General features: G+C 36.5%; 1 protein-coding gene across 3 annotated transcripts in view; it reads right to left on the bottom strand.

Annotated features, from left to right (window-relative positions):
* Window positions 1-18,910, bottom strand: part of LOC150107973 (katanin-interacting protein-like) — a 726,539-nt gene that overhangs the window by 475,547 nt on the left and 232,082 nt on the right. For all 3 annotated transcript variants that reach the window (XM_090415492.1, XM_090415493.1, XM_090415494.1), the window contains one exon: window positions 2,691-3,081. In XM_090415492.1, the coding sequence (XP_090271618.1) occupies window positions 2,691-3,081 (391 nt within the window). The remainder of the gene's footprint in view (window positions 1-2,690; window positions 3,082-18,910) is intronic.

Raw genomic sequence — 18,910 nt, 5'->3', positions numbered from 1 at the left:
TTCAAATGAAAGTGAGTAAACTGGTCCCTTAATAAATATAGTAAGGTTTCCCCCTCCTGGAAATCTAGGTTCCCCACTCCAATCTTTCTCCTTGGCCATATCTGAACATGTCTGAAATCAAAAGTGGACAATCAATTATAATTAAGCCCAATCATATTTTGCATACATGGTGTACAGTAGTTAGGAAAATACCAAACTACATGCATAATAAACAATGTGTTTATTATTACAAGTAATTATTACAAATCTATAGCTAGTGCAAACTGGATCATTCGGCAATGAATACCATAAATTAATTTAGGTTATTTAGAATTACTGATAAGGAAGTAAAACCATGAGGTACTGGTGTATTATGTTTTGCAGAGGAAAACGAATTTCCAGGAGGGAAAAACCTGCTGTCACCAACATCTGAAATCAGATAACTCAGCCTTAGATGAAAAGAATAAGAGTAATGCTCTTGCAACCTTGTAGCATATGAACTATGTTTTTTCCAAGAGGTATATGCAGTCCACATACTCACAATCTATCCTCTATCTACGGTCCATAATCCCGACGTAATCTTTCTAACTCTTCTTTGCACCTTTTACACAACTTCTTTATCCCCTCCGAACCTAGTAGACCAAATCTGCACACAATAGTCCAGGTGTGGTAGTATCAGGGCCAAGTAAAGAGAAAAAAATATTTCCTTATCCTTATAAAAATACGAGACAAATCCATATCAATATCGCAATAACCTCTGAGTTGTGTTTTCAATTTTTTCTATCCATCATAACTTCAAGATCTCTAGCCTCATCAGTTTCTTGTAGCATAATCCTATGAATATAATATGCCATTGGAAACCTCATCATACCCAAGTGCATAACTTTACACTAACAGTGAACTGATAGTCACTATCATTTATCCATATTTCCAGCTTGTTCATATCATTCTGTTGGTGCCATATATCATCAACAAAATTGATAATGATGCAAATTCAACCTCTAATATCAGATCAATATCGCCAATGTAGAGATTGAACAACAATGGTAAAATAACTGATCCCCGGTCACCTAAAATTTAGAAGATTCACACCAACCATATACCACTTTCTGATATCTATCTGTAAACCACCCACTTATTCAAGACAAGAATTTATATTCCAATCCCATATTCTCCAGTTTATGCAAAAGCCTTTCATGTGGTATTCTACCAAGTGCCTTAGCAAAGTCCAGCAGTATCATAATGTATCCATTCCCTTTATCTCACTCAGCTTTATGAAATTATCATAAAATGTAAGCAAATTGCTAAAACATGACCGCTTTTTAATAAACCAATGCTGTTTCTTGCAGAGTGTAGCTTGTCAGTCAACCCAATTCTGTATGTGAGCTCTTTAAAATCTTCACATCACTCCAGAGATAATGACATATTGGTAGTCAGACGAATTTTTTTCGCACAACCTTCATACAATAGAACTTTCATACATTTTTTCCATTCCTGTGGTAGATTTAAATTATACAAACATGTCAAGAGCCTAGCCAATCTGACTGAACATTCCTTTAGCATATGTGCTGCTATTCCATCTGTCCATATTGCCAACTTTTTATCCAGTTTATGTTACAGATTTTCAACCTCATTATCATTGCACCTCTATTTCTTCATCCAATGTAGTAGTAGTACTGTGCACCATGTTACACATATCTGGTTGATATATCTTAACAAAGTGAGCACTGATTAAATGAACAATCTCTTCAGCTTCTGATACAAGAATACAATCTACATTCAGTAAAGTTATTCTTTCTTTTACTTTCAGCAACAATAAAATCCTTTTGGTTTGCATTTAACATGCACAGCCAATTTATTTTCATACTCCGATTTCCACAAAATACTCATAACTTTTCTAGTCAGGGCCTTATATATTTCATAGCTCATCTCACTCATTCTTACAATATTCCTTCTACATAATCTTCTTGTTATGTATATCTTAATTTGGTTTGAAATTAGTCGAGCTTTATTTCATATTCCCCAATCCTATGCTGTTCTAAAATAGCAGTAACCCAAGAATCTAGTATTATGTAAATAAACAAATTTCTTCAGTGACTCACTGTCACTAAATAACTTTATTACATTTTAAGCACACAATTAGAAACATTATACAACAAAGTTATCAAAAATGGGATTACTCTTTTTTTTTGCAAAAAACTTCACAGTATATAATTCTTTTAGGAAACTCTTTTTCATTGCTGACTGTACACTGCAGAGTTTTACTTGTAATAAAATAATTTGTGTATATGTGAGTAATAGAGGTAAAACTAGGAATTTTGGTTATAGAAATATAATATTTGAACTGCTTAATTGCCTCTGCCAGCTCATAAGATATGGCAAATGAGACAGAATTTATTTTTACCCATTTAGGTGAGAATACACAATGTACACAACAAATATTGATGATTCAGGTCCTAAGAAAGCAATATTTTGCTGCTCCTAAATTCAAGAAAGTATGTAATAATAAAAATAAAATAAAAACACTGCCCTCCAAACACACCACAAGTGTAATTTTTGTTGTCTAATGCATTATCCAATCTTTTGTTGTCTAATGCATTATCCAATTGCAGTAATTTAACAAGTTTGTTAAATTACTGCAATTCGTATTATTCTTTAGGGATTTAAAAACAATTAATCAAAGTAATTATTTTTTCTCTAATTTCTATTACCTTCAGAATTTCTTTTTTTCCCTCGTTCAGTAGATGGCATAAACTTTACTCTATTTAAGGAAGACATATCTGTTGGCCATGTATGACTATCTATTAAATTATCTGCTTGGTCAAGAGTTCCTTCAGAGACATTAACATTTTTTATTTCGTCAGACAGAATTAAGCTTGCATTTCCATCATCTTGCATACTCGGTTCTTCAGAACACATATCCAACTCTTCTCTAGATTCTGATAATGTTAACTCTGCAAATGAAGATTCTTCAGACAATACTAAAGGTATTGTCTGACTGTAATCAAACACCTGAGTTCCACAACCTTTATGTAATTCACCTTCAAAAACCAAAGTGCCTTCAACTTCAATAAGGACATGTTTTGCTCCAATGGTTAATTCCTGAAATATGATATAAAAAAAAGAACCTGTATCAGAAAGCAAAAAATAAATATATTATAACTCATGGCCAAGAATTATAAAACTAGGGTGTGCATGTGCGTGCACACAAACAAACTAGATGGTACCTGTAATTAACAGACAATTAATAAAAAAGTAGTAAATTAGTAAACAATTGTAAAACTGATCCTAGTGTGTAATTTTCTATGTCAAATATGAAATTCATAGAACTGATTCATTACATGAATCTAGTGCATAAATTCTTTAATAACAAAATATACATATTTTTTAAATATTTATCTAAATGTGAAAGAATGGTATAGTAGAAAATATCGAAGAGAAAGAATGGCATAGAGTGAAATGTAATGAAGTAAACAAGGTGGTTAGGAAGGATAAGGCAATATGGTTAGAAGAGTAATGCAAAAGATATCAATAAATACTATGATGAATACAAAACATGAAAAATATACAAGATGATTAGAAAAATGAAATGGAGCCCAAAGTAGAGAACGATAAAAGAGGAAAAGGATGAACTGTTGATGAACACAAAATAAAAGAAAAATGGACAAGAACTTCTCAAACATGTAAGACACGAGGAGATGTATGAACTGAAGAAAATATCACCACTAAGCACAGAGTGGAGAAATGGATGTACCGAGGGAAAAGGTTGGAAAGGCAATAAAACATCTAAAGAATCATAAAAGACCTAGGAATGATGATATCCCTGGAAAGATGTTGAAGAATGGTGGTGATGATAAAAAAACGAACTACATGTTGTGTTACATCATATGGGATGAAGGGAAAGTACCAAAAGTAACAATATCAATTTTAATACCAACTCACAAAAGGACTGTAAAATTACAGAACAAGTGAACTAACAAGTCATGTGAGAACAGCACTTATGATATTACAGAAAGAATACAGAAACAAATGGTAGAAAATCTAAAAATGAGAAAGCAAGGTTCTGAAGAGACAGGAGTGCTGTGCACCATATATTAATACTAAGATTAATTCTGAAGAAAGTTCTAAGTAAAAACATAAATACTCATGCCTGCATTGTGGAATTTGGGGAAGCATACAACAGCACAGATAACAAAGTGGCATGAGCTGTACTCTTATGAAGGGGGACATGAACCTGATATACCTATTGGGAAATTACAATGATAATGCAGGGGGTGCCATGAGAAACTATTGAAAAACAGGAAAATGATTCTAGACAATGCCATGTACGAGACAAGGAGATCCAATATCCCTGAACATCTTTATCATGCTTTCAGAAAAACAATGGAGGGGAAAATATAGAAAATAAAGTAAAATATAAGAGGAATTTCAGTTCAGTATACAAGAACTGATAATATACAATTTACAGATAACATAGCCATTACTGAAGATGAAGAAATAGAAGATTGCTGAAGTGAAACACAAAAGTTATAGATTGATAAGAAACACTGAAAAGCCTACATTATGATATTCAAACAGAAAAAGAATGTAAAATTGAATAAAGGTCAGTGGACACAAGCTGAAGAGGTTAGGAGATTCATGTACTTAGGGAACAACATGATGCATGATTAAGACTTTAAAATGAAAATAAGATCTCAGATAACAAAAGCAAAAGAAAAACTTCATGAAATGGATACGATATAGAAAAGGAAAGAAGTGATCCTTGAACAAGGCTCACTTCTTTCCTAAGCTAAGAGTACTGTATATATCCATATTTATGATTTATGAGTGCTGTCTATGGACCTGAGACATGGGGAATGGTGAAAGCTCTATGGGGTAAATACTGGAATTCAAAAGAATATGCTATAGAAAGTTTCTATGAATTAGATAGATGTAAAAAGTAATGAATTAAGAACTCTATAGAAAAGCAAATTGGAAAGAGAATCTAATGCAGAAAATAATTAGGAAAAAGCCAACATTCTTTGGAAATATTTTCAAGATGCACAAAGATCAAAAACCTGATGTTTGGTAGAATGGATTACTTAAGGAAGAAGATAGCCCAGATGAGAGCAGCAAGATGATGTAAAGGAATGGTGAAAAGCCTGAAAGTTGAACCACCTGGAATGAACAAAAAGGGTTAGGTTAAGGGTCTAAAGGCTCAAGAACAGCTAGGATTATATTGCACCAATAAACACCACTGAAGTATGCAATGTAAAAATTACTTAAAGAAATTAAACAACAACATAAGCACTTATAGAAATGTGGGTATAAAAAACAACTGTAAAAACAGGTGTACAATAGCAAGTGTAAAGAAGTTCATAAAAAAAATCTAAAAACAACCAGGTATTAGAAACTTACATAAATAACTAGATTCAATAAATAAAAAGAATATATACACAGTGCAGTTCATAAGTTTTAGGACAAAAATCATAAAAAACCAGAGAAAGATAAAACCTATTTGTTATTTTAAATATCATATTTCAAATAACATCCATAAAGGTTTTAGCAGACATGCAGTTTTTGATTGTCTTTAATTCATCAGTTACAGATTTCTGGATGGCTGGAACATCCACAAACTGGTGTCCTTTCAACTTCATTTTCAACTTGGGAAATAGAAATTAGTCTGGAGGGGATAAATCTGGTTAATTAGGGGGGGGTGATAATTATTATCATCAACAGACCTCATGGAGTCAAGACTCATTGTGGGAAGTCTCACTCACACATGCAGAGCTTATTGTACCTCCACTTAAATGCAATCACTGTCCCTGCACTCACCACTCTCAGGCAATCCATTACAGTAACCCACCCCACCACTCCCAAGGAAAAAAATTTACTCCTCACTCATTTGCTCACACCCACCTTATACAGCTTCAAGGGATGACTTCTCACTCTCCCTGTCTCCAGATTATTATTATTATTATTATTCAGGCCTCCATGGAGTCAAAAGACTCATCTTGGGAGGTCCCCCCCCCGAGAAACACAAAGTCTATCATACCACTCCTTAAACTCTTTAACCGCTCTCGCTCTCTCACCGCTCCATCAGGCAATGCATTCAGTTCAACCACCCTCCATGCAAAGAAACCACTCCTCACCCTCTTGCAAACAGTTTCCTTTTGTAACTTCCAGAGATGGCCTCTTGTCATCACTCCTTCCCACTGTTCAGCTAAGCGAAAGAACTTCCCAGTGTCAACCCTGTAACCACCTCTCAAAAAGTTTAAAAGTCTCAATCATATCACCTCTCCTTCTATCCACCAAACTCTGCAGTCCACATTCCCTCAGCCGATCCTCATAACTAACATGGTACAGTCCTGAAACCATCATTGTTATCTGCTGTTGTACCCTTTCCTCTTCAAATCCTGTGGAACAAATCTGAGACCAATAGTCCAAGTTTGGTCTGATCATGGTCTTATATAAAGGAATGATAACTGTTTTATCTCTGCAAGTCAGTGTCCTTCTCATTTTTGTAGCAATCCTCTGTGTTACCTTCACCACCTTTGCAATATGTCCCGTAAATTTCAGATTTCTATCAATCAGAAACTCCAGATCTCGTCTCCCCTACTTCCTCCAGTATAACTCCTCCCATAGAGTATGCAGCGTCCCATCGAAGTTTCCCAAACCTCCAGACCTTACATTTTGCTGCATTAAACTGACGTCCCCCATTCATTTTCCCATATATCTAGCTTATTCAAATCCTCTTGCAGGTCTACTACATCTGCACAATTACTAATAATCATCACTCATTTTAAAAATTTTATGGAATTTACAACCGTGTTAAAAAAACTTTTTTTATTATCCCGACGTTTCAATCTTCACATCAAGATCATCATCTGGAGCGTACATAAATATACAGGACAAGCTGAGTTACATCATTAACTGTAAGCTAGAGAAACAATGATTTGATCCCATGTTATTCTACTGGCGTGACCTCTGGTGGAAAAAAAAATAAAAATAAAAATAAAATAAAAAATAAATTTTTACATCAAGCTAAATTCTATTTTTACAATGACAGGAATAAACATTCTTTTAGATGGTTTTCTTTCAGAAACAATTGGTGTCCTACTTTTAGTATTACAATTCTTATTTTTGATTTACAATACTGGATTTTCTACAGTCCTGTTTATAGTTGTTCTTGGTGAGGAAGGTCGAATATATACCTTCCATATGTTTGTGATTTTTAAACTATCATTGTTGTTCAGATTGGGGTGGTTGCTGATAATCTCACAGGCTTCCTTGAATTTCCGTTCATACCATGTTCTAGTGTGATATAGACAGCTGGTGGTTTTCCAGTCAATTCTGTGTAAGGTAATCAGGGCATGATCAGAAAGGCCAGCTTAACCATAATTATTATATTTAATATGTTGTCTATGTTCTTTTTTGTCTAATAGGAAAAGCGCGTCCTGTTTCTCCTATATATGATATGTTGGAAGTACAATAAATCCGGTATACTCCAGGGTGAGCTAGTGGAGGGAGTGGGTCTTTGGATGAGTTGAGTAAGCTTTTTAATTTTGCAGGAGGTTTAAAGGTGGCTTTGAGGTTGTACTTTTGTAGTACTCTGTTTATTTTGTCTAATATTCTTTTAATGTAGGGAATGGTTATAGTTTTACTGTAGTCTGGTTTGTCTTTATTTTTTATTGTGGTTTTGTAGAGAATTTTGTTTATGGTGTTTTGGCTGTATCCGTTTTTTTGTAAGTTATTACTGATAATTTTAAATTCGTCTTTCAGTGCCTGTTCACTGGAACAAATTGTCTGAGCTCTGTTTTTTAGCGTGTTGATGACACCTAGTTTTTGTGTTGGGTGGTGGTAGGAGTTTATGTGTATATATCATCCCGTATGTGTCAGTTTTTGGTAAACAGTGAAGGAAATATTGCCCGAGGGAAGATGTGTGAAAAGTGTATCTAGAAACGGAAGTGTGTTGTGTTTTTCAATTTCAATTGCGAACTGTATGCGTTTGTGTTGTTTGTTTAGGTAGCTAAAGAATGTGTCTAATGTCTGCCGGCCATGGGACCAGATCGCAAAAACATCGTCAACGTATCTAAGCCAGACTTTGGGTTTTAGAGGAGTGGGAATCTAGGGCAAGTTGCTCAAAATGTTCCATGTAAAAGTTAGCAATAGGGGGGGATAATGGCAAGCCCATGGCTGCGCCTTCTTTTTGTAAGTAGAAGGAGTTTTGCCATACAAAATAACCCGACCGTAATACATGCGCAAAAAGCACCGTGATATCTGGAGGGAATTTTTTCTGTATGAGAAGGATTGTGTCGTTGATTGGGACATTCGTAAAGAGGGCAGAGACGTCAAAACTGACTAATAAATCATCTTTTTCTAATGTAATGTCTTTGATGATGTTTATGAAGTGGTGTGTGTTTTTCATATAGGAAGGGGAATGACCCGCCAACTCCTTGAGTGTTGCTGCTAATTTTTTGGCTAAATGATACATCAGGCTATCAATTCCTTCAACGATAGGTCTTAGCCGGATGTTTTTTTTCTGACAATAACACATAGAAATTAGTTAATAACCCAACTAAAAGAACAAAAAACAAAACAGAGAAACTACTTAAATCAATTACAACATGGCCCAAAGATACAGTCAAAAAACTGTTCCTCCCTCTTTACACGCGCCCAACTAGAATTGACGGGCTACCAAATATTCACAAAGAAATGACACAACGCTGTTGACATTTTCAACAATTCTGCCTATTTTCATTGCCTTTTTATTGCTGACCTTCATACCATATCTATTACAACAGTTATTCAATTTAGTCAAGGAATCTTGCAGATTGTAGCAGATTTATTTAGAAGTATAACATCGTCTGCATAAAGCACAGAACTAACATTAACATCTCCAATTTTGATATCATGTTTAATACCACTTTCCTTCATAATGTGATCGATATAGATAATGAATAACAGAGGGGATAATGTACATCCTTGGCTCACACCAGATTTAACATTAAACCATCTTCCTGTAATTCCTTCAATTCTAACTGCTGACTTACAACTCATATAAGGACTAAGTATTGCTTGATATAATGCCCCATTGACATCATATAATTGTAGCATATTGAATAGCTTCTCTCTTGGCACCTTGTCATATGCCTTTTCCAGATCGACAAAACTTAAATATAGATCTTTGTTTTATTCCCATGCTTTCTCAACTATTTATCGTAAAGTGAAGATCTGATTCTGACAGCCTCTATTTGGCCTGAATCCAGCTCGTTCTTCACGAAACGTTTCTTCCACAATTCTTCTCAACCGTTTCTCATAAATCTTGTCAGGAACACTCAGTAGGAAAATACCTCTGTAATTCTCACATTCAGTTTTATTTCCCCCTTTTATATATGGGTAGTACGAGAGCTCTACTCCAATCATCGGGAATTCGTCCCTCTGTCCAGGCTTTCTGAACTATGCAGTGTAGCCACTGTAAGACTTTTATACCACCATACTTCAGAATTTCTGGTAGAATATCAACTACTCCTGCTGCTGCTGCCTTTCCACATTTCAAGTCTTTGATGGATTTTTCTACTTCAAGTATGGATATGTATACCTGACTGTATGCCTGTTGAGTGTTTTTTACCACTGTGCTATCACTGCTTGTTTCATTTGGCAACTTTTCGAAGTAATTACTCCATACTTCAACGATATCTTTTTCTCCCGTTTTCATGTCAACTTTATCATCTCTAACCCCTTTTACAGCACTCTTTCCTCCATTTCTAAGCTTCTTCAACAACCTCCAGAATATCTTACCACCTTCTTGATATTTATTTTCTATGTTCTTGCCAAAGTCCTCCAATGACTTTTGTTTAGCTAGTTTTACACACCGTTTACCTTTCTTAGATTTGTCTCTGTATTCTCTCAGAGCACAAGCTGACTTATTTGCCAGGAAATTTTGACATGCTTTCTTCTTTTCCTTCACTGCCTCTTTAACTTCCTGTGTCCATCATGGATTCTGATTTTTCTATCCTTGCAGACAACCTCACCACATGCCTCTCTGGCTGAATCAATCAGTGTTTTCTTCAAGGCTTGCCACTGAATCTCCAAGGTTTGATTGCTGTTCTCAAACTCTTTCATTTTTTTCTTCAATAATCTTTGTGTATTTTAGTCTATAGTTCACATCTGAGAGCTTCTCAACTTTTATTCGCTTTAAAAATTTCTTACATGCTATTCTTTTTCAATATGAAATTCAATTTTATGCTGCTCAAGACTAAATAGTGATCACTTCCAATTTCAAATCCTCTGTACACTCTGGTGTTCTGCACCAGGAAGAAAACATCACTATCAACAATAACATGGTCAATGAGATTTTTCTTATTCCTTGCCTCTTCTCTCCATGTGAATTTGTACACATTTTTTATGTTGGAACATTGTGTTAGTAATAAATAGTCCATATCCTGAGCAGAAATCCAACAGGTATTTGCCTGTTGGATTTCTGCCTGGACCCTCATTTTTATTTGCTTTGCTCTTTTCTCCAAATTTTCCCAAAATATTTTTTGTATATCTGACAATCATTTCCTATTCTGCTATTTAGATCCCCAACAAGGACCAACTTTTCCTTTTTCATTGTGTCAGTCGCTTTCTCCAAAGCATCAACTTCTTCGCCTTGCATTCACAACGGTCTTAGTAGAACCTTCTGTGGGATAATAGGCACAAATAAGTCTCATTGTCCAGTTCCCCATTCTCATATTTGCCCACATTACTCTACTTGAGACTGACTGCCATTCAAGAAGATTAGCCTCGTATTTTGTGTTGAATACTATGGCTACTCCTTCTTTTCGTTGATTGTCATTGCCTGAATATAACATTTTGTATTTATTGCTCAGAAAGATCTCACCAGTTTTTGTCTTTTTTGTTTCAGTCACCCCTATTATGTCGATCTGGTACTTATCTAATTCCTATGCTAGCTTCATTTCTTTGCCATTCAGGCTTCTTATGTTGATAGTACCGATCTTTAACTCTGGTGATGTTCAGTTGGGGGTGTGTTTTCAGATTTCTTCCAGTAGCTGACTTTTCGCTGTTCACCCTGGCGAAAACAATGGGGGCCTTGTTTAACTGGGCAACGCCCCAGCCGACATGAAATTTTGTCATGTTGTGCCATCATTTTGTATTTTGGTTTAAGACAATAAAAATACAATTTGGTTGGCTAAATCCCAAATTGCCAGCCCATCCTTCTTCGTTCAGTATCCAGGTAGATACCCAACAGGGTGCACCACAAGAAGGTGAGGATTGGACATTAGGTCAGAAGCCCTGGTCGGTTCTCTGCATTCTTTTAAAGGCTATGTGGAGGTCTCCTCTAAGTTATATAGCTTTGACCATTAAGCACCCCTGTCTCCATATATTCTATGAAAAATCTCATCCACGTTAATCTGGTTAATTATCCCTTATCAACCAAACATCTCGATCATGTCCCTCCTCTTCCTTCTATCCTTAAGGCTCTGTAATTTGCATTCTCTCAATCTGTCCTCATCAGTGGCACACTCAGGATTTAATATGGGGGTGTGACCAGGGCCCCTTGGCCCCCTCCCTGGGTAAACCAATGGTCCTCATATTCCACATTCCATAGATACCAACTTAGTCAATCATCTCTGGACCCTCTCCAACATTTCATCATCCTTTTGAAAACCTGGCGACTAAATCTGTGCTCAGTAATCCATATGTGCCCTGATCAAAGTCTTGTACAATGAAATTCAAACATCCTTATTACAACTACATTTCAGTGTTCTCCACATCATTCCCATAATCTTCTGTGCCATCCTCAAAATTTCAGCAAACTGTTCACAAAATTTCAAGTCACTATTTACCACAATCCCCAAATCCTTCATATCCTCCAAAAAATCCCTACTAGTCCTCTACTCTGCATCATATCTTTGCTTCCTAAATTTTGAAACCTTACACTTTAACATTAAACTGACATCCCCATACACTTATCCATTCAGACAGTCTATTTAGGTCCTCTTGCAAAGCTACATCTGCTCTACCTCTCATAACTCTCCCCCACTTTGCATCGTCTGCAAACAACTGTATATCACATTTAAGCCCTTTCCAATGTCATTTATACCCAAATTAAACATTGGTCACAAAACAGACCCACCCTTGGGCACACCACGATTGACTTTCCTCTTCTGGGAAAATCACTCACCCATGCACAATCTGTTGATACCTATCAGGCAGTGAATCTCCAATCCAACACCCTAATCTACTACTGGAGGATGGCTTGGAGATCAGAATTGAGGGCAGTGATAGTTGATGTTCTGTAGGTTGAGGTGATTTGTGTAGAGTAAGATTTATCAAATGAAAGGGAGGAGTGCATTGTGCTGTCATGTGCAAAACTTTGTAGAGAGTTGGAGGTCAACTGAAGTAAGCCATTGATATTTAGAAGGAAGATGGTTGGTGAGAGAACAGAACTTTGTGGAACCCTGGCATTAGTTGAATTGAGTGGATAAGGAACCATCCACCATCACATATAGTGTGTATCTAGACAGAAAGCTTTTGTGCCAAACCCAGTCAAAAGCTTTGGAGATATCAATTGCAACCACTTGAAATTCTCTAAACTTCTCCATGGTATTTGTCCAAAGATGGGTGATGTATGAGTAGATTGCATGTGTGAATGATGGGTGAATATGTGAGTAGATTTCATATCAATCGGTAGCAGAAAAATCCCTATTGGTGGTGGTTTATTAGTTGAATGAATTCGAGGCAGTAGTGTAGAAGTTGGGAATTGATGGATCTCTCCATTTCTTTAGATACGACAGTAGTTTGATGGCAGTAATTTGTCACCCTTCTTGGGAATGGGTTGAACATAGCCAATTTCCAGGCTGTTTGGAACAGATATGGGTGTAAGAGAGTATATACAGGCAACATAGGATAGGAGTCAGTTCTGGTGCACAAACCTTCAGAACAATTGGAGGAATGCATCAGGGCCAGGAGACTTTTTTGTGTCTAATTTGGACAATATTTTTCTGATCTCTTGCTGGCAAAAGGATATAGGAAGAATTGTGTATTGGGACAATTTCTGTTGATTCCACAGTTCTTCTTCTTCTCAGTTCATCATAGCATCTAAAAATGTGTTTCTGATTTGTTCCAGATCACTGGATAAATGACTGGTTCTAGTAGATAGTCAGTGCACCATCTAGTCATGTTTTTAATTTTTGCTTGCCCTAATGAGATAGATTCTCTCATTTATCCAATGGCTCTATTGCATCATCATCATCACCCACATAAAAAGCCAATTACCTGGCTTCACACTTTACCTACATTGCATGCATAACTGATAATGGCAGATGCTTTCAACCATTCCAGATTTGTATTGAGCATCTATTACCTATCTGATTGTCACTCTTCAGCTATCCAACTTTGGCATATATGGGATCATGCAAGTGTGAACATGCTCAAGAATACTATGGCACCCAAAATAGCTTCAACTGTCAACAATACATTTCCAAGTAAATTTATAACTGCCTATTGTTATATGTATTTTTGTATTTCTCTTTTCATGTTATGCACCCAATGAAGTTTTCTAAGAAAGCAAAAATAGTTGGGCAATCAAATAATAAATAGTATTTTTTATATTTTTGTATCTCTCAGCTTCTAGTCATTATATTTATTTAATCGTGTATATATAACATACACGTATAAAATATAACTGAAAAATCCTGTTAACTCTCAACATTGGAGGGGGAGATGAAGATCTAGCTTTTGTAACTCAGTCAGTACAAATGATGTCCTTTGACTTGGCTGTAAAGCCCTGGGTATGAAATCTAAATGGACATTAAAAACATATATATATACACACACACCAGCCAACAAATCAGAAACCTTTAGGCAGATATAGATAAGCATCATTTACAAAGCATATATGCTAAATACTTGGTTAAGTGCATCACTATGTTGTCTTCTAGGCAATTATTTAAGAATGTTGCTGGTCAGTAACCATTAACAGTGTTGATCAAATGGATAAAATAATGGACTTCGATAAAAGGATTATTGTGAGTGCCCATCTGGCAACCACAATTTTGAAAACAGCAGAGCTGATTGGCTTCTCAAAAAGTGAGATATCCCAGGTGTTTTAGCAGAAAAAAAACTTACATTGCTTATCTAAGAGGCATAACTGCGGTTCTAAGACAGACTATCAGGAACAAGATCACTGTAATCTGAGAAGGCTTCTATGGACAAACAGAACTTCCTGTGTGCAGCAATTGATCACAGCATTTAATCTTTCCAACCCAAATCTCATGAGCTATACACAGGGAATTGAAGAGAATCAGTATTAGCAGTTGCATGGCTACATGGTACCCACTGATTTCTGTGAACAACCAAAAAAGTCTGTCTATAGTGGTGGTGTCAGGATATTGCTGAAAGGGCATCTCCCTTATTTATAATACAACTGCCATTTGTATAATAAAGCATAGCAATTAATTTCTTGGTCTATCAACAATTCTGCTCATGCTGTTCCCCATTCGTGATTTCTCCCTATTTGCTTCTGTCTGCTCACCTTTTGTTCCATATTCCCCTCCACTCACCCACCAGACACCGTGTATTCAAGGCCACTCTATTTGCATGCTGACCACCCACATACATGTATTCATTCACTGCCTTCAGAATCCACTCTCTTACACTGTGTCCTCCTGATCTCTGGAACATGCAGTTTCCTCTGTCCAACTCTGATTTCTGTTCTAACATTCTCCATTCACAATCACAGTCTAATCTGGTCCACTTTCCTGCAAATTTGCATCATATCTGACTTCTTCTGATACCTTCTTCACATCACTGATTACACTTCCTTCCAGCATCAGTTTTTCCTGATACCTTTTTCACATCACTGATTACACTTCCTTCCAGCATCAGTTTTTCCAGAAGACTCATCCAAAATCATTCAGATAAAGTCCATCACCAATTATGGTTTCCAAGTATCCTTCAAACTCTTCGCAAACAAACTGCATTTCTTTCTATAATAAATTTAGTTTAATCCTTGATCCAAGTGTAAGCAAACAAAGTTTGCACCTGAAGTATCTTCAGGACTGAGGCAACTTGTTGTAAAGATGGACCAAGCTCTCATCACTCCTTGTCTTAGTATCTCCCATAATGCAAAGCACATCTCTTTGCCAACATGTATAATGCTATGCATTAAAAGAAGGACCACTACCCAGACTGGTTTTGACCTTTATTGAGGTCTCGATAGTGGGAGCCAGATCCAGTGGTGATACTAAGGTGAAAGCAATGGAGAAGCCATATTTACCTATATGAGTTGCTAAAAGGTGTCTCACCTTATTATTAAGTTACTCTCAATTTAGAGAAAGATTTTTAAAGTTTTTCCCACTTGGTTAGACTATAATAATACTACAATAATATAGATTAAATTTAGTTTAATCCTTTATCCAAGTGTAAGCAAACAAAGTTTACGCCTAAAGTATCTTCAGGACTGAGGCAACTCATGGTAAAGGTGGACCAAGCTCTCATCACTCCATGTCTTAGTATCTCCCATAATGCAAAACACATCTTCTTGCAGACATGTATAATGCTATGCATTAAGGGAAGGGCCACTACCCAGACTGGTTTCGATCTTTATTGAATGTTCAAGTACAGGTCAAACTCCAAACACTCAGCATTCTTCCCCTCAGTAACAGGCTCACCCTGCCACTGAGAAGAACTCTCAGCATTGGCTCTAACACATGGCAGGCTCACCCCACCACTGAGCATAGCACTCATTTGCAAATATGTCATCTGAGGGGTAACAGCCATGCTTCAGTTAACTTCATGGGCTACAGCATTGACATTCAATACCCCCCCCCCCAGGATCTGGATGACAATAACAGCCAAACCTCAGTTAAAACTTCATGGACTACAGCATCGCCATTTATCACCCAAGCTTCCAACCGGTTTCGACCTTTACTGAGGTCTCATCAGTGGGAGCCAGACCCAGAGGTGGTGATACCAAGGTGGAAACAATTGAGAAGTCATATTTACCTATACGAGTTGCCAAAAGGTATCTCACCTTATTAATAAATTATTCTGGATTTAGAGGAAGATGTTGAAAGTTTTTTAAGCAAACAAAGATTGTGCCTGACGTATCTTCAGGACTGAGACAACTCATGGTAAAAGTGGACCAAGCTCTCATCACTCCTTTTTTTGGTATCTCCCATAATGCAAAGCACATCTCCTTAAAGACATGTACAATGCTATGCATTACAGGAAGGGCCACTACCCGTACCAGTTTCGACTTTATTGAGGTGTCGTCGGTGGGTGATGCGAGCAATGAGTGATGAGTATGGAGTGATGTGAGCTTGGTCCACCTTTACCATGAGTTGCCTCAGTCCTGAAGATACTTCAGGTGCAAACTTTGTTTGCTTACACTTGGATAAAACATTAAACTAAATTTCTTATAGTCTAACCAAGTGGGAAAAAACTTTCAACATCTTTCTCTAAATCTAAAGTAATTTAATGAAAAGGTGAGACACCTTTTGGCAACAATCATCATCAAATTCCTGCCAAGTACCCTCAAGGGGTGTACAGGATATGAGAGTACTACATGAAAAATTTACATCATCACTAACTTCCTATCTACAATTTCCCTCCAAATCAGTCTGTTACTTGTCAAGACTCCAACATTATTAGATCTTATAATTCTATCGTCTAAGGCACTTTGTACCGTATCAATCCACCTATATCGTGTATTTCCTCTGGGTCATTTTCCTGCCAACCTGGCAGAGAACACTTATTTTGCTAATCTTTATTCACTCATTCTGTTTAAGTGACCATACCACCTGAGATTAGCTCTACTAATGGATTCCTGGATGCTGACAATGTCATATTCTTTCTTAATATCCTCGTTTTTAATATGATATTGCCATTAATGCCATCTGTTCACGCCTCTAATCTTGATCAGGACTTTCAAATCTGCGGTCTCAGTCTTTGGTCAAGTGTTTTACTTCTGACCCAGCTCTCAGATCCATAAGTTAAAACTGGTTTGAACACTGTCTTGTCTACAGCTAATTTAGTGTTCTGACTAATTTCTCTCTTATTCCATATGAATTTATTCAATTGACTTCCTACCATACCAGCTTTGTTGATTCTGTTGTCTATTTCCATGTTTAATTTACCATTTTCACTAAAAATCATGTCTAAGTAGCTGAAATGTTTTACTTGTTCCACAAGTTCACCGTTCACAACACAGTTGACATTTTCAACGATTCTGCCTATTTTCATTTTTCTTTTTATTGCTGACCTTCATACCATATCTATTACAACAGTTATTCAATTTAGTCAGGGACTCTTGCAGACATATAGTGGATTTATTTAGAAGTATAACATCGTCTGCATAAAGCAAAGAGCTGACATTAACATCTCCAATTTTGATATCATGTTTAATACCACTTTCCTTCATAATGTGATCCATATAGATAATGAATAAAAGAGTTGATAATGTACATCCTTATCTCACCCCAGATTTAATATTAAACCATCTTCCTATACTTCCTTCGATTCTAACTGCTGACTTACAACTCAAATAAAGACTAAGTATTGCTTGATATAATGCCCCATTGACACCATATAACTGTAGCATATTGAATAGCTTTTCTCTTGGCATCTTATCACATGCCTTTTCTAGATCGACAAATCTTAAATATATATCTTTGTTATATTCCCATTATTTCTCAACTATTTGTCATAAAGAGAAGATCTGATCCTGACAGCCTCCATTTGGCCTGAATCCAGCTTGTTCTTCACCACTTCTCTTCCACAATCCTTCTCAACTGTTTCTCAAGTATACTTGCATATATTTTACCAGGAACACTCAGTAGGGAAATACCTCTGTAATTCTCACATTCAGTTTTATTTCCCTTTTTATATGTGGGTACTATGAGAGCTCTACTCAAATCATCAGGAATTCGTCCCTCTGTCCAGGCATTCTGAACTATGCAGTGCAGCCACTGTAAGACTTTTATACCACCATACTTCAGATTTCTAGTAGAATATCATCTACTCCTGCTGCCTTTCCACATTTCAAGCCTTTGATGGATTTTTCTACTTCAAAATGGATACATATTCCTGACTGTATGCCTGTTGAGTGTTTTCTTACCACTGTGCTATCACTGCTTGTTTCATTTGGCAACTTTTCGAAGTAATTACTCCATACTTCAAAGATATATCTTTTTCTCCGGGGTGTAATCTAGCTCGCCTCCTCGTGGTGCACCCTGGGTAACGCTAATTGAGCCACAGCGATTTGGCAGCCAGTCTAACAATTAGTTCTCCTGGCTAAGGCATGCAGTCAAGCAATACTGATTTTTCTAATTTTATTGATGATGCTGACAAAAAACTGGGATTTAGCCTTAAGATGTGTCAACTGAATATCGAGGGAATTAACAGAGCAAAATGTGACTATCTCTGCAAAATACTACAAGAAAATAACATTGACGTTGTGCTTCTTCAAGAAACACATGCTGAAAACGAAGACGACCTTAACAGAAGAGGAAAAATAACTGGTTACACTCTGATTGGTGCTACATACCACCGGAATTATGGCATTGCAACATACATCATGGATGATATAGAAAATGCTTCTGTCCTGACAACGAGATGTGATAACGATACCCATCTTGTGAGTGTGAAAATTCACAACATAACAATAGTGGATGTCTATAAACCTCCTTTAACATCATGGTCTATGGATGTGATACCTACTTATCAACATCCAACAATATGGATTGGTGATTTTAATAGTCATCATGAAGAAAGGAAGTACCGTGATAACAACGACTGTGGGACTACCCTCGTTCAATGGGCAGAAATAAATAATATACACCTTGTATTTGATGACAAAGATAGAAACACCTTTAGATCATCAGCATGGCAAACAGAGTCTAATCCAGACTTATGTTTTGTTTCAATAAACACAGAAGGGCAA

This window comes from Typopeltis vanoorti, chromosome 3 (assembly GCF_054136105.1).
Source record: "Typopeltis vanoorti isolate ZY-2024b chromosome 3, IOZ_Tvanoo_1.0, whole genome shotgun sequence".
NCBI lineage: Eukaryota > Metazoa > Arthropoda > Arachnida > Uropygi > Thelyphonidae > Typopeltis > Typopeltis vanoorti.
Note: the sequence above shows the minus strand (reverse complement) of the source record. Positions and strands in the feature narration are given on the sequence as shown.